This window comes from Cupressus sempervirens, chromosome 5, assembly GCF_028749045.1.
Source record: "Cupressus sempervirens isolate cs-2001-9-10 chromosome 5, ASM2874904v1, whole genome shotgun sequence".
Taxonomy (NCBI): domain Eukaryota; kingdom Viridiplantae; phylum Streptophyta; class Pinopsida; order Cupressales; family Cupressaceae; genus Cupressus; species Cupressus sempervirens.
The window spans coordinates 558,085,999-558,101,225 of NC_143122.1; the positions used below are offsets into that span (position 1 = coordinate 558,085,999).

A 15,227-nucleotide genomic window follows, 5' to 3' on the forward strand; every position below is an offset into this window, starting at 1 on the left:
TCCCCCTTTTAGTTCTCTTTGAATTCCGCCACCCACCTTCCTTCTTAGTAGGAGTTGGACGAGCATGTTAGGACCAATATTTATAGACAATACATTAGTACAATATGGAGTAACCCTTTAGGGGGGCTTTGCCTGAGGATGGTCTTCTATGTTGAGTATTACATTGATATCCATGACAGGGTTATCATGCACCTGTGGTACCTCACTCGTAGTTGGACTCATGCCCTCCACATCTCCTTGGGGTCTTTTAGGGTGGCCTCCCACCAGTTATGTATACAGACCAAACACCACATCGATAGAGAGGACAAGATTTGATGACTTTGCCCTCTCAAGGAAACGGAGTTAGAGACGCACTTTATTTTCCTATTGCCTCATCTACTATGAGATTAGAGGAAGGTTTTATTGATGTTTAGAGAGTGCAAGTCCCTCTCTTCATTCTTTAGGTATACCGACCAACGATGTCTTGCCCTCTATCTTCAAGAAGCCATGCAACTTTGTGATCACACTCTACAACTTCAGTTTTCATCAAGACATACTACAGACCAACTCATCACTCCCTTCTTCACTCCTAGGTCTCCTGCTTGGGGGCTTAAGCAGTATCTTTGCCTTTTCTTGGGTCATACCAGGTTTGTGAGACCTTGCAGAGGGTTGACTTGACAACATCACCCTATCTCCAACGGTTCTCTGAGACAGTCTAGGGCCCATCCTCGCCCCGGGCCTCATCCCCTGGTTTTTGACTACTTCTCGCCCGTGAGAAGTATCTAGCTTTTTCTTGTTCTGGTTTTGTTCTTTTACTTTTTTGTTACATTGAACTATCCCAAATTGATATTGACCTGATTTTCTTCCTCAAGATAACATTCAGAACATAAACATATGAAATTGCATTACAACCAACAATATAAAACCAGTAAGTTCTCATAGAAGTCCTTAAAGCGTGTTATTGCATTATTCAACAGCAATACAATAAGCAGTATTCAAGGTCCAATCTTAAACACAATTTAACAGTCAGATTGGCACACTAAGAAAAGAACTTGTAAGCACACGCGAGAGACTGACATGATGTCTCCACGGACAATGAGTTTGCATCCACTGCCTACTGGCACGAGGGGCTACGCCCTTACATTGGCTGAAAGCTGAAGCTTTCTGAATAACTCTCGCAAGAGAAACTGAAATCTGAATCATAAACCAAGCATCCCAAATGAATGAATCTCTTCTCCTTTTAATCCTCACAGCTGTGGCCCTTCAATTTCCTTCCTGTCTTTTTGCCTTATCCCTCCTTGTCACCTTTAGCCCACCTTATAATATTAAATTGCCCCTTTTTATTCACTCTCATAGTAATTTTAATATTATAGGAACATACCTTTAAATCGTCTAATGTCCCAAATGGGGACATTACATACGTTCTTTGTGTAGACATTGTTTGGTGCTCCTCAAGCTGGTTGTGGTCCTGTTGTATACTTTTCAGTCCCTTACACCCTTTTCGTCTCTTGTTGGACATTAATAAATTTATCTTATCTATTGAGGCAGGTAGATAATCACACTTATCAAAGGACTTAATGATTGCTATTTGATCTGAACCTTAATTAATTTGTTTAGGTAAGTTTAATCCTGATTATTTCCTGCTCCATGAATGCCCTCATTTCATTGGCTAATTATACATTCTTTTTTTTATTTCTTTCATATGGTTGCATAGCTTTCCCTCACCAGATAGTACGATTATACTTTGATAACACTTGTAATGTCCCCAACTAGGAGGCTATTAATTCTCAATCTTTAACACACTTCATTATGAAACCAAATCGATTCAACTAAGAACTCAATGAATAGTTCATAATGTATTGGGTAGATTAGATTACATATTTAAGCCTAATTTGTTACTTCTCTCCTAAACTCAACCATAAGAATAGTGTGGGTTTACTTGTCGTAGGGTGCTTGGTAACAGTATATTCTCTGGTTTTACTTTTCCTCTCCCTACACAACACCATCGTGGCTATAGCAAGGGATTAAGGAATATGATATAAACATTTAATTCCTTTGTATTACAAACATATAACCATATAATTTTAATTATTATTATGAAAGGATATATATATATATATATATATATATATATATATATCCCTATTCTAAATAAAAATAGATTCAATATATAATTTTCTTGCATTATAAGTTAATTATGATAACTTAGTTGTTTACATATATGTCACACGCACACGTCTATATATATATATATAGATAGATAGATAGATATGTTTCAGGCCGACATAGCTTTTATCTTAATAAGTAATTGATACAGATTCTGTATCATCTGCAATGATCCTTCAGATCAATCTAGGTCTAGTACTTGATCAATATTATATTGATAGAGATTTTGTATTATCTACAATGATCCTTCAGATCAATCGAGGTCTACTACTTGATCAATATTAGTTCCCTTTATTATTTATTCCTTTTCATTATTGATTCTCCTATGCCCTCCTGGCTATAGCAGGATTGAATGATTACTTATATCTCATTGATGGAAATGATAGGTTACATTCAAAGGGCACATCTTATGAACCTATAATTGGCTAGTAATCTTATTAGCGTCGATTAGACTTAACTATCATTGTACTCTTAATCCTTTATTTAGAATCAGTGATTGGTATGTGGAGTCAACATGGTCACTCCAAATCATACTATAGTAGATTATTCTCTACATACGATCCTAAGGACATATTTTACACTGAAATGCCCTCAACATCGCTGGTGCAGTCTCTCATTGAACATAGCTTGCACTTTCTCTATTTCCATCCAAGAGAAAACTATTGTGTTACAAGCTCAGAGAGAATTGCAGGTATCTAAACCACAAATCATATGACCGTCACTGCAACAAGCGATCTGCAGACCCACGTTTCTCCTCCACCTTCCTATTTTGGTTGACAGAAAATGGCGGGATCCTCAATATATAGCCACACTCCATTATTGCAAGGAATGGAAGTTGATAATGTTCTTTGTCACTATCTATTGTGGAGATAATGAATTCTTCTTCTTGACACTTGTCATAGGTGTGACCCTTGTGTTCGATAACCATTGCATATATGATAATCCCGCCATATTTGACTGCTGCAATAACACTTAGTCTTTTATTTTCAATTTATTAGTAAGTATGCGGTTCCCTTTGGGATCATTGCATTATCAATAGTAGTTGACTATCAATTTTTTTGTGATTAATTTCTTTAATATTATATCGTAGCTTAATAATGATTATTAATTAAAATATTACTGATTTCATTAATATTACATTGATCATGAATATTGATTAATAATATCATTGTTATTGATTGATGAACTAGTCTTTATTCATTGAAATATTACTTGTATTTACTATTAATATAAATAAAATTATTTAATACTAATTATCATTATTTATTATTTATTTATTACTTTTTATAAATTTTATATTTCAATTCTACTATGACTTAATATTAACATCCATTACTGGGGGGATATTACATCCTTTCATGAGGACAAGGAAGCTGATCTCCCAACTCCATGTTACACAGGCAACCACATCAGCAGTTGGCCTTTCTCCTTTGTAAACAATAGATACACCTGTTTCAGTCCAAGAATCTCTAATTGGTTTTAGTTGGGCCACTACAGCCTTCCTCCCTTTTTGCAATAAGGTGGTATGCATCTTTTTGTACCCATGACATTTGAAACCAGGAGGTTGGCTATTTATTACTAACACCATGTCCCATCAATGTGGTGATCTCACCAAATCAAATGGAAGAGCATTGACATAGAGGTGACATGCAAATTTTTCTTCAGCAATTTCTCTTGCCTCCATTATAAATGCCCTCTTCAATAGACCTCTCTTGTAGGTGAGGATCTATAGTTCTTCATCTTCATTTTCGGTAGAGGGCATAGGCGAGAAGGGATGTTTGGAGGCCGCAACTGTTTGAGAGTGTAATGTCATTGTTTTTTTTCTTTCCAGAACTATAACCACTTTGTTTTCGTTTTGCAATTAATTTGTCAACATCTTGTTCTTGTATAAATCCTGCTATTTGTACAATAGACAACCCCTTCTTATTTGGGCCCTCATACATATTAATCCCTTTACCACTAAGACACATAAAATGAAGTTTCATTAAGTAATAAGAGCTATTATATTGTGCATTACAAAAATTACACTTCCAAATAAATCCTCCACCTCTAGGAAGCTGTGAAATTCTTGTGGTATGTCTCCATAAGGGAGATGCTTTATCAACTTTGAATTTTTGACTTCCCTCCCCTCTCATTGAACTTCGAATGGCCATTGCTGCAATTTATAAACAATGAAAAAAAATACTAATTTTTTTTTTCACAACCTTGAAAGAGTCCATCAAAAACTTGAAATAATCATCAAAAGATGTAATGTCCCCCACTTAGCCAGTTTGGAGGTATGTTGTCGTTAGCCCATTCTTGTATGGTCCTGAGGGCTAACTAGAACTTCAAAAGGGATCCTGAGGTTATTTGGCCTAGTCAAATTTAATTATAGGCCGAACGGAGTTCGTTTGTTGGGTTTTCGAAAAGACTTGCTATTTTTAGTAAGCCAATAGGGGGATGCAGTGCCTTCAATTTTTAGTGATAGGATGAGATGCGTTTTGTTGTGCTCTTTTTGATGAGCTGTTATATGTGGGTTTTCGAGTTTATTTGGTATATTATTTTAATGTTTGAAGTTACAACGGTAAAGTGACTATTTAAATTAAATATTATAATGTTTCATAAAGTCACAATATAAAAAATCAAGAGTCCCCCTTTGAGTACATATATGGACTTTGTAAAAGGAAAAAAAGAAGTAATATTAAAACTCATGTATTATCCCACATTGGCAAGACGGAAGCGTGGAGCAAGTGAGGAAGAGATTAAAAGAAAGAGGATAGCTCTCATTTATTCATGCTTGGAAATATAAAAGAAATTGGGAAATTTTCTGGAGATTATGTCTCAATAGTTTGAAGGACGAAACCGCTTCAAGCTGGAAATCTTGACGCCATTGAAAGATATGGTCTTGGGATTCAACATGGTAGCAGCAAGTTCCTGTAGCAGCCAAATCACTGTAGCACGGTACTGTAGCAGCCGAATCACTGTAGCTCGGTACTGTAGCAGCAAAGTTCCTGTAGCAGCCGAATCACTGTAGCAGGGTACTGTAGCAGCAAGTTCCTGTAGTAGCCGAATCACTGTAGCGTGGTACTGTAGCAGCCGAAACACTGTAGCAGCGAGTTACTGTAGCGGCCGAATCACTGTAGCGCGGGACTGTAGCAGCAAGTTACTGTCGCAGTCCGGATCACTGTAGCTGCGAGTTACTGTAGCAACCTCAGAACTATTAACTCGGCTGTTGCTGCAATTGGTATGGACCACCATTGAACTCTATAATTGATATAATGTGTTGAGTTTAATGAGAAGATATGATTGTTATGGTAGTTGTAACTTTCTGATAATCTAGAAATAAGAAATAAATAAATGGTCATTGTTATTAGCTGCATATGGTTTTATGGTTGCCTCCTATCTGCATCTTATATGAATCACAAACAATCTTGAGAAACCCTTAATCAACATCAAGCTGAAACTATTAAAAAAAATTAGTTGCAAGCCAATCGTTTGACCAAATTCCAGTGGAAGAAATAGACATTAAAATAGCAGAACAAGGCAGGCTATTACAAAAGACTAAAGAATAGGGTTTAAATTCATACCTTAAATATTAAAATCTCCTTTGTGGAAGCTACTTGACATTCCACTCTCGATCTTCTTTGAATACAATAACCTCCCTTCAAAATTTTGCCAAGATGGAGATAAAATCTATTGAGACTGAAATAAGAGGTACAAATGAAATGCTTTTGTGTTTGAAGGCCTCATATTGGGCTATTTTAGGGTGTGTGCCCAACACTTTGGGTGCACAGGAGCATGTAGGTGTGCACCCTGGTGCACCTACAGTGCTGGGGTTGCACCTTGTGCGCACCCAACAGCCACTGACAGACGCACCCAAACCAACCTTGCGACATAGGTCAAAACTTGAATTCTTTATTCTTATTACGTTAACACTTTTGGTTTGTTAATTTCTTTCAAAGGCCAATATTTTAGTTTTCTTCTTGATACTCGTTTTGTTCATCATATTGTAACATTGTCAAATCAATCGGTTAATGATTTCCCAGATTCATGTTTATCTTATGTTTACACCTTAATTTGTTAAATTAATTGTTTGATGTTTTGCCAGTTCTGTGTTTTAACTTTTTCTTGAATAAGAATATTCAAATGTGGATTGTTTCTCAGAAACATGTGCCGAGGAAAAATATTTTGAAGGTTATGTTTTCATGCTTATCCTGATTATAAAATTTACTCTGGAAATGATAAAATCTGTCTTTTCCCCCTTTTGTTTAGTGGTCTGAGAAAAGGAGATTTGAGTTAGCAGCCTTGATGGTATCAACATTGAAAGCACACTTACGGGCATATGATCCATGCTTTTGCCAGACACTTAAATATTTATTAAGGTCTGTATTAGCTTTGCATCAAGCATGCTTTGGTCTTTTTAAAAAAATAAAATAAAATTGAATTTACAAAATGTAGATATCACTTAACAAATTGTTCTTTTAGAATATTCATGTGTATGCATTTGTTTTAAATGGTTTATATAAAACTCAATGATTGTTGTCCATATCCAAAATCAATTGCAGTATACACAATGCATATTACTTCCGCCAAGATTCAATATCCTCAATTTCTCATGTTAGCAACGAATTACTTTTACAAGAACGAGATCCTCCTGCAACACGTCGTGAGTCTTTATATGAAGCTCCTCAATTTAATGAGGTGTGTTATTATTTGTGGTTTGTAACTCCTTTTGAAATATCAATGATTCATGATATTTTAGATTATGGATTGTCCCAGAGATGCCTCAATGAGTCTAAAGGTGACTTTGACTAGGTTGACGTGCAAGCCCTTGCACATTCAGTGGAACTTCCAAGACAAGGTGCAATAGACAGTTTGAGATACACAGATGGTGACTTATATGCAGCCTTTCAGGTGCATTTAAAAACTTAATGTTTACCACATCTCTTAGTACTTGATTTATTTTGCAGAGGTACATATTTGTTTCTTTAATTTATATTATCATATTACATGTTATCTTGGGCATGTTTCATTTGTAGCATATTTGTTTGTGTACCTTTTCTGTAATTTACACTTGCAACATGCATTAAATACTGGGAGGAGCATTTTCCAATTTTCGTGCAGATTGAGACATACTGTCATTTGTCAAAGCCTTAAACCGCCTTAGTGTTTTTAGTTTTTGTAGATAATGCTTCTTGTGTTAAACTGCAACTTCTATTTTGAATATGAAAAGAGGAGCTGTCGGGAATATTATAAGGAGTAATAGTATATTATGTTAATTTTGTCTATTTAATAAAATGATGTGGATCTTAAAGGAGAAACTTGTTGACAGAAATTTCTGGAATCTAGTAACAATCAAACATAACAACTGCAGAGAAGGCCTCAAGAAATAAGGAAAGTGGAAATAAAGGAGTTTTGTCTTCCTTCTTGTCTGTGCCATTGCTCACAATGCATTGAAAAAGGAAATTTGCACCAGTGATGCAACTAAACAGAATTGACTGCTTTGTGATCCAAAAAGTGAATACTTATAAAAATGTGTACATAGGTGCTGGACATACCGCTGATTGACATACAGTGTAAACTGTGTAATCATAACATCCTTACAAAGTGTGTTTAAAAGAAAACAATGTATAGCCACCAAGAACCATTATTAAGAAGATAGATAACAGATCTAATAAAGAGCTTATAGAAAGATAAATTGCAGATTGATAGTATCCATCATTTTTTGAAAAAGAAACAGTGATAATGCAATATCCCACCCGGATTTTTTTTCCCCAACTTTTTCACAATATTTTTTAGAGTATTAACAGATAATTTATGCAATTAAACCAACAAATGTACCAGCAAGTGCTCATGAAATTTTCTGAAAATGTCAAGTGCTCATATGAAATACTCTGAAAATGCCATTGCATTATAAAATTCAGCAATACAATAACAATCCAATTATAAAAACAGTGATTACAGTCAAATTGGATAACCAATAATGAACTTGAAATGCAACTGTGAACTCTATGATGAATTCACCACAGCACAATGAATAGGGTCTCTGTCCAATCCACCCACAGAGCTTGAAGGTTTCCATCCTTAGGTTCTGAATTTGAAAGCTGCAAGCTTCCGGGATTGTCTATGAGAAATCTGAAATCAAACTCAATCCCATGCATAGCCCAAAATAAACCAACTCTCCTTTTTACATTCAATGTCATGACCCTTTGGCTTCCTCTTCACTGTCTCCTTGTCTTCTTGCCATTTTTGTCTCTTTCGTTTATAATATTAAATTGACCTTTTTATCTGCATTAGGTTCTAATAAGTCAATTTAAATATTTGATAAATTTAACTTTAATTTTTCTAATGTCCCTAATAGGGACATTACAGTCCTCCTGCCTTGAGATTGTTTGTCCTCGAGCAGTCATAAGACTGCAATTATCCCTGGATCCCATATAAATCTGCCAGAAGCTCTGCAGCCCAGTATGGAACTAGTGAGATAACATCTTGTCATACTGTGAAGCAACAAATCCAAGTACAACTCATCTATGCATAGGATCTCTTGATTCCATGTCAACCTAAAAAACACTACTACACCTATTTGTTGCACTACTCTGATTACAACTGCTCCAAGCCCCAAACTATGTAGGAACTCGTCATAAACCCTAAAAAGTAAAGCACTCATCCCATCAACCTCTGGATCCCAAACTAGTCTATCCTTACAATCTTGGGAGTAGAAATAAATGTGTATCCTCCTACCTTCTTCTCTGCGAATCACCCCATCAATGTAGTCTTGTGACCGAGTCACATCACTAGTACATGCAATTGGGTCCCAAATCCCGCAATCAATCCCATTGTCGTCATGTGAGTCGATAGGATCTTCCTCATCCAATTCAAAAAGTTGATTATCAAAAGTTATATCAACATCCATAAAAAATAAACAATTGTTAACCATAAAGAGCATATTTCCACAATCCATAGAACAATTCTTAGAATGTTTATGGATTTGATTATGTCAATGTTTTTGCATCAACGTTTCGGATCACACTCTTTGATCCATCAAGTTGTGTCAATGTTTTTGCATCAACATTTTGGATCACACTTTGTGATGATCCATCAAATTGTGTCAGTGTTTTTGTGTCAACATTTTGGATCACAGAGTGTGATTTGAAACGTTGATGCAAAAATATTGACACAATTGAATCCCAAAACATTTTATCCAAATTGTTAACCGAGTTTTTTCCATCTCATCTCGACGTTCCAATGGTTCCAACAAATTATTGGGGCAGCTATCCAAATCATAAGTCTAGTCAATGCTATTACGTTCCACTATCACTTCTTGGAAAAATTTATGCCTTCCATGATCTCTTGTTCCTTGTACTTATTGGTGGCAACAATCTGTTTTTCTGCTTCACAAAGAGCAATTTGTGTATTATCCAATGCCTTAAGAGAAACAGTAAGCTCCCAATTGAGCTTATTAATCTCATCCTCATTTTCTTTCAATTGTTTAGCATTTATTTCGGCAACATTTAAGATGGAGTCCCTATCTGAAAGTAGACATAAGTAATATGATTCAAAGACTCAAAGGCTACTTCAACTTAATGTAAACCAACAACATAAGAATCACTTTTCATTTCCATTTGTCTTTTTTCCATTTGTGCCTTCCTCTAAAGATCCTAACGAGTAAAGTGTTATTTGACCTCCAAAGTTAATGCTTAGGTGATATAGGGGAGGGGGATTTATGTTGTTTGTTCAAAGAATATTAATAGCTTTTAGATAAGATAAGATAAGATAAATTGATTAATGTCCAACAAGGGGCCCAAGGGACAGCCAAAAATAGAGCAACAACCCAACAAACAGTGGGAGCACCAAATGGTGTTCGGAAAAAGACAAAACAAAAAACAAATCCCAACAAACTAGCTACTTCGATCAATTGGCAAAAAGTCATGAATCGATAGATAGGCCATAGGAAAGGAGGTCCCATGACCTCCTAAGAGCCCTTGGAAGTGCTAGAAGAAGAAAGTCGCTGCTAAGTGGAGGATCTATGAGGCTTCAAAACCATTAGAGATCTTGAAGTGGGATCCAATACTTGCTTGGTGCACCGTGTGTGGGGAACCACCGTAAAATAGGAGGTGATGAGTGTCAGCCGACTGGATGGTCCCGGCGGTGTTTCTGTAGACGACGAAATGATTGTCGTCGGTGTTTTGTATTTTGTAGCCGACAGGTAAATAGTTTGTAGCGGATATAATGTTTGTGGCCGACGGACTCCTCCGGGAAGGTTCGGCGGATAGCATTTATATCCCGTCTGGGATCATTGTAAATCATCTTCTATCTTCTATTACGGATCTTATGAAGCATAATGTATGTCTGGCATATGCGAATATAATTCTGCTATTCTGTTCCATTGTCTGTATGCGTTGATTTCTTTACCAGTACGGTAAACATTTGGCGCCATTGCCCGATGGACCTGGTACGCAGGCAGGCGGATGGAAATTAAATGCCGAATCTGTTGAATAAAAATAAGAACACGGTGAAGGATAAAGATGAGATTCGCGCAACTCAAGCTAATTTAATTCTGGCACAGCAAGCAGAGCGCCGAAGGAGATTCCAGAAGATTGCCGACGGAAACTGAAGCGTGGAGGAATTATTGGAGGAGACTCGACAGCGGGTGGAGTTGGTGGAAGAAGCATAGGAGGCATTCTTGTAATTGTGTTCGCCGAGGGAAGAGAATTCAGACGGAAGAGCATCGACTCGCACGGCTCGGAGTGCTGAGGGAGCACGAGCGTGGAGTGACCTCTTCGTCCAGGATACACTTCCACGGGAGACAACTTCAGAAGATCCTTTTTCTTCACCAAGGTCCACAGCTGTTCAGACCTCCGGTGTGGGAGTTCATACCTCAAGTGTGGGAGTTCAGACCTCTAGTGTAGGAGTTCAGACCACCGGTGTGGGAGTGCAGACCTCCGGTGTGGGAGTTCAGACCTCCGGTATGGGAGTGCAGACCTCCGGTGTTGGAGTAAACAGCGCCAGTGTTGCAGGACCCAGTAACACCTCTCTACCAAATTCAGTTGTGATGGCAGGACCCAAAGAAAAGCTGCCGAAGTTTGAGGGCGATGGTACAGTCGACCTCATCCGACATTGTAAGACATGTGAGACGATTTGGCGGGCAAATGGAATCACAGATGCCAACAAATGGGTTAGGTAATTTCCGGCAACCCTACGGGGTGTGGCAATTGATTGGTTTTTGGATACGGATCCACAAAAGCTAAATAGCTGAGATAACATTAAAAAGGAGTTCCTGGCAGAATTTAAACTCTTGCGGGATGATAATGAAATCGTAGCAGAGATTTTTAATACCAAACAGGGGAAGCACGAAACTGTCCGCGTCTACGCCAGGAGATTAAAAGACTTAATAAACAAAATGGAAAGCAAGCCGGCGGACGGATTGCAGAAAAGATGGTTCGTGGACAGCCTACGCTTGAAGTTGTGGAGGAAAATGAAAATTGTGCCACTGTCGTCATACGCGGACGCTTATAATAGAGCACTGGATCTCGAAAGTGAGCAGAAGACAAAGAAGAAGAAGACTAGCTCCTCTGATTTTGATGACGACGAGCCTGTCGGAGATGATAGCAGTGACGATGAAGGCAGCAACAAGAAGGTTCATGCCCTACAGAAGGATATGATCCACATGATAAAGGAGTTTAAAAACATGCAGAAGGAGCCAAAAGGTAGTGAGCTATGGTGCACGGAGTGTAAGACCGACGGTCATACTAAAGGATCGTGTCCGAAGAACCAATTTTGTGACATTTGTCAGATCATAGGCCATCCCACAAAAGAGTGCCCCTTTAACATGAAGACAAGAGGATCTTCGCAGGTGTTTCTTACACAGGAGGCTTCCCCGTCGAGCAGTAGCGGAAATACGAATAATGCAGGTGCCACATTTGGAGGGTACAAGAATAATAACAGAGGGCAAAACAACAACAATACAAATAATAACAATAATAATGGGAGCTGCAGTCGAACTCAGTATGATGCAAACGGATGGCCGATCGTTCAATGCTGAGCATGTAATTTGTGGGGTCATTTTGCGGGGGATTGTACAGTGGAAAACACACCGAAATTATTATGCAGATGGTGCGGACCCAGTGACCATGAAGATGCCAAGTGCCCAAAGTCTGGAGTAAACTTGATCACTGTCGGCACGGATGTAGAGGAGGTTCTGGCAATTACACGGAGGCAAGCGGAGAAAAAGAGAAAATTGGGGGAAGAGCAGGCAGAAATTGCAAAGGCATCGTCGACGGGGACATCTTAGTTGAAGGACATCACCGACACCTTGGCAAGGAACTTCGCAGAACAAAACATTGTACAATAGATCTTACAAACGGAGATACCGGTCAAGATAAGTGACCTCCTTCTCACAATGCCCTAGTTACGGATGGCCATTCTGAATCATACACGATTTTCGAAAGAAACGGAGGACACAGGAAGGGACAGTAGTCCAACGACGGCAACAGACCCAATGTTGTTGGCACTCACCTCCGGACGGCATCCAGCGGTCGTCGAGATGGAGATTTTGGGAAATGTTCTGACAGACACAATTGTTGACGGAGGGTCCGACGTGAATGTGTTGCCGAAGGATACTTGGAAGTTGGGAAAGCCGACGCTGTGGCCACCTACATTCCAGTTGCTCACGGCGGACCAGCATGGGATCAAACCATTAGGAATCTTGAGGGCGCAACCGGTAACCATTGGTACGCAACCATTTTTATTGGATTTCGTAGTCATTCCATTGAAAAGAAAAGGATATGATGCTATTCTGGGACGGGATTGGTTGGTGCAAGCAAAAGTAAAACATGATTGGAAACGAAATACCCTATCAATGGAGCGTGGAGGCAAAAGATTCATAATTGACCCGCACACACAAATGGTAGGTGAGGAGGCAGCATCGTCAAACTCAGAAAGTGAAGGCGACAGTGACGACGAAAGAAATGACGATGAAGGAAAGAGGAGAATGGAACCGAACAACGAAGGAGTATTGACACTAGAAGGAGGATCAAATGATGACGACCTAGACTCGGTGAATGGCCTCTACCACTGGCAGATAGAAGACTACAAATTGTTTCGGAGTTGTAATATGCTAAGGGTCGACGAAGGTGAGAAAAAAAAGGAAAATGAGTGTCTGAAGGAATACAGAGCAGCGGAAGAAGGAAAGGTGGTTATGCCTGAAGTTGAGGGGAAGAACATATAGTCCAAACCTAGAAAAAAGAAAGATCCCACCATTTGGTACACGGTGAACGGATTGCACAAGAGGAAAAGAACGCGTCGCACCATAAAATTACTTGAAGGGTGCCGACAGCAAGCAACTAAGGTAGATGCGCGATGACCGCAGGCACAGTGGGCGACAGAGGTAACATACAACAGACATAAGGCGTGGCATGACAAACTCAGTAGGTTTTAGCCGGGGCAGTTGGTACTCAAGTACGATGGTCGTGCTAAAAGCAAACAGGAAAGGTCTAAGGCAAGATGGGTTGCACCATATCAGATCTGGGAGGTCAGCGACAATCGAGTGATAAAGTTGGGGATGTTGAACGGGCAAGATATACCTCATGCAGTCAACAGATCCTACCGTGCCAGGAAGATGCCGTCACTGTCACCGTCGCAGAATGATTAGATGATTCCCTCGTCGTCGTTGCAGAATGGCGACGCTTGGAGGCAAAATTGAGGTACCTCTGTATTTTTTATTTTTGAGAAAAAAAAAATTGAAAAAAAAAAAAAAAACTGCGGGAGGTGCTAGGTGCCTGCAGGAGGTGCTCCGTGGGCACCTGTCCGCGGGAGGTGCTCCGCGGGCATCTGTCCGTGCGCACCTCTCCGGGGGAGGTGCTCTGCGAGCATCTGTCCACGGGCACCTGTCTGTAGTAGGTTGTCCGCGGGGTTCTCTTCTTGCTGTATTCACGTGGCGATTCTATTGTTTATTAGATCCAATAGCCTCCCACGGATGTAAACCAGTATTTGGTGGACGAAAAGATTTGGCAACACTCTCAGATGAGCTTGGCCCATTATTCTCTTCACCGCGGCTTATGTGCTTAGCCATGGGCTTCCAGAGGAAGGATTTTGGAATCCGGCTGTGACATTTGGGCTATTCTTGCCGAGGAAGCTTTCCTCTGTTTTTGAGGGCGCCATCTAAGGAGCAGTATTAGAATACATCCATTGTGATTCTCAAAATTTTGTGTTTCTCATTGCTGGAGGATATGTTTCAGCGAAAGATTGTTGTTTTGTTTCTCATTTGTGGAGGAGAGAGTATTCGAGTCTGTGTAGAAGATGGGTGTGAGGGGTTTTCTTTCAAAAAAAAAAAAACGACGACAAATTCAAGTTGTTTGAAATGAGTAGCAGATGATGCCAAAGGGAAGGGGAAGCATTAGTGGTTGCCAGAAAGAATGTAGAATCGGCAGAAAATGACAGAAATGGTGTGTTCTGTGCAGTTTTGTGTGGGTTTCGAAGTGCTAATTTGGTCTTGGCGGCGAGGGCCGGGGGCGTTGCCCCTTGGACCCCCAGTCGTTGCGGATATTAGTCGTGGGAGTTTGACCAGCTGAGAAGAATTGAAGTTGCTGCAGGGATGGACTTTCTGTGTACCGAAGGCACTGGGAGTAGGTGTTGGCCAGGAGGCTGTTTTGGTGGATGCGTAGAGAGTTCAGGAGGAGCTAATCATCCAGTTGGAGGCAGTGCAGCGACACTTGGCTTAGGGTATCGTGGAATTCAAAATAGAGAAAGCAGCACAGGTGGCTATGAAGGTCAGTTTCATTGAGGAGGTAGAGTGTTGTGTTAGCAGAGGCTACAGGCACGGGACAAAGTGACAGTGACGTGTCAGAAGCAGATTTATCTTGTTGTAATTAGTCCGTTAATGTATTTTGTTTGTTAATTTGTTTTAGATATTTTGTAATTGTCGTCCGGAGACGACTTTTCTTTTTGGGGGGGATGGTGTCACCGATTGGATGGTCCCGACGGTGTTTCTATAGCCGACAGAATGATTGTCGTCGGTGTTTTGTATTTTGTAGCCGACGGGTAAATAGTTTGTAGCGGATATAATGTTTGTGGCCGACGGACTCCTCCGGGAAGGTTCGGCGGAT

General features: G+C 39.5%; 1 protein-coding gene across 5 annotated transcripts in view; it reads left to right on the forward strand.

Moving 5' to 3' along the window:
* Positions 1-15,227, forward strand: part of LOC149557154 (Ran-binding protein in the microtubule-organising centre protein) — a 213,311-nt gene that overhangs the window by 77,493 nt on the left and 120,591 nt on the right. For all 5 annotated transcript variants that reach the window (XR_016364849.1, XR_016364848.1, XM_089831868.1 and 2 more), the window contains exons 4-6: positions 6,397-6,506; positions 6,690-6,825; positions 6,940-7,038. Coding sequence is in view for 3 of the 5 variants with exons in the window: in XM_089831868.1 (XP_089687994.1) it covers positions 6,397-6,506; positions 6,690-6,825; positions 6,940-7,038 (345 nt within the window). In the remaining 2 variants the exon portion in view is untranslated. The remainder of the gene's footprint in view (positions 1-6,396; positions 6,507-6,689; positions 6,826-6,939; positions 7,039-15,227) is intronic.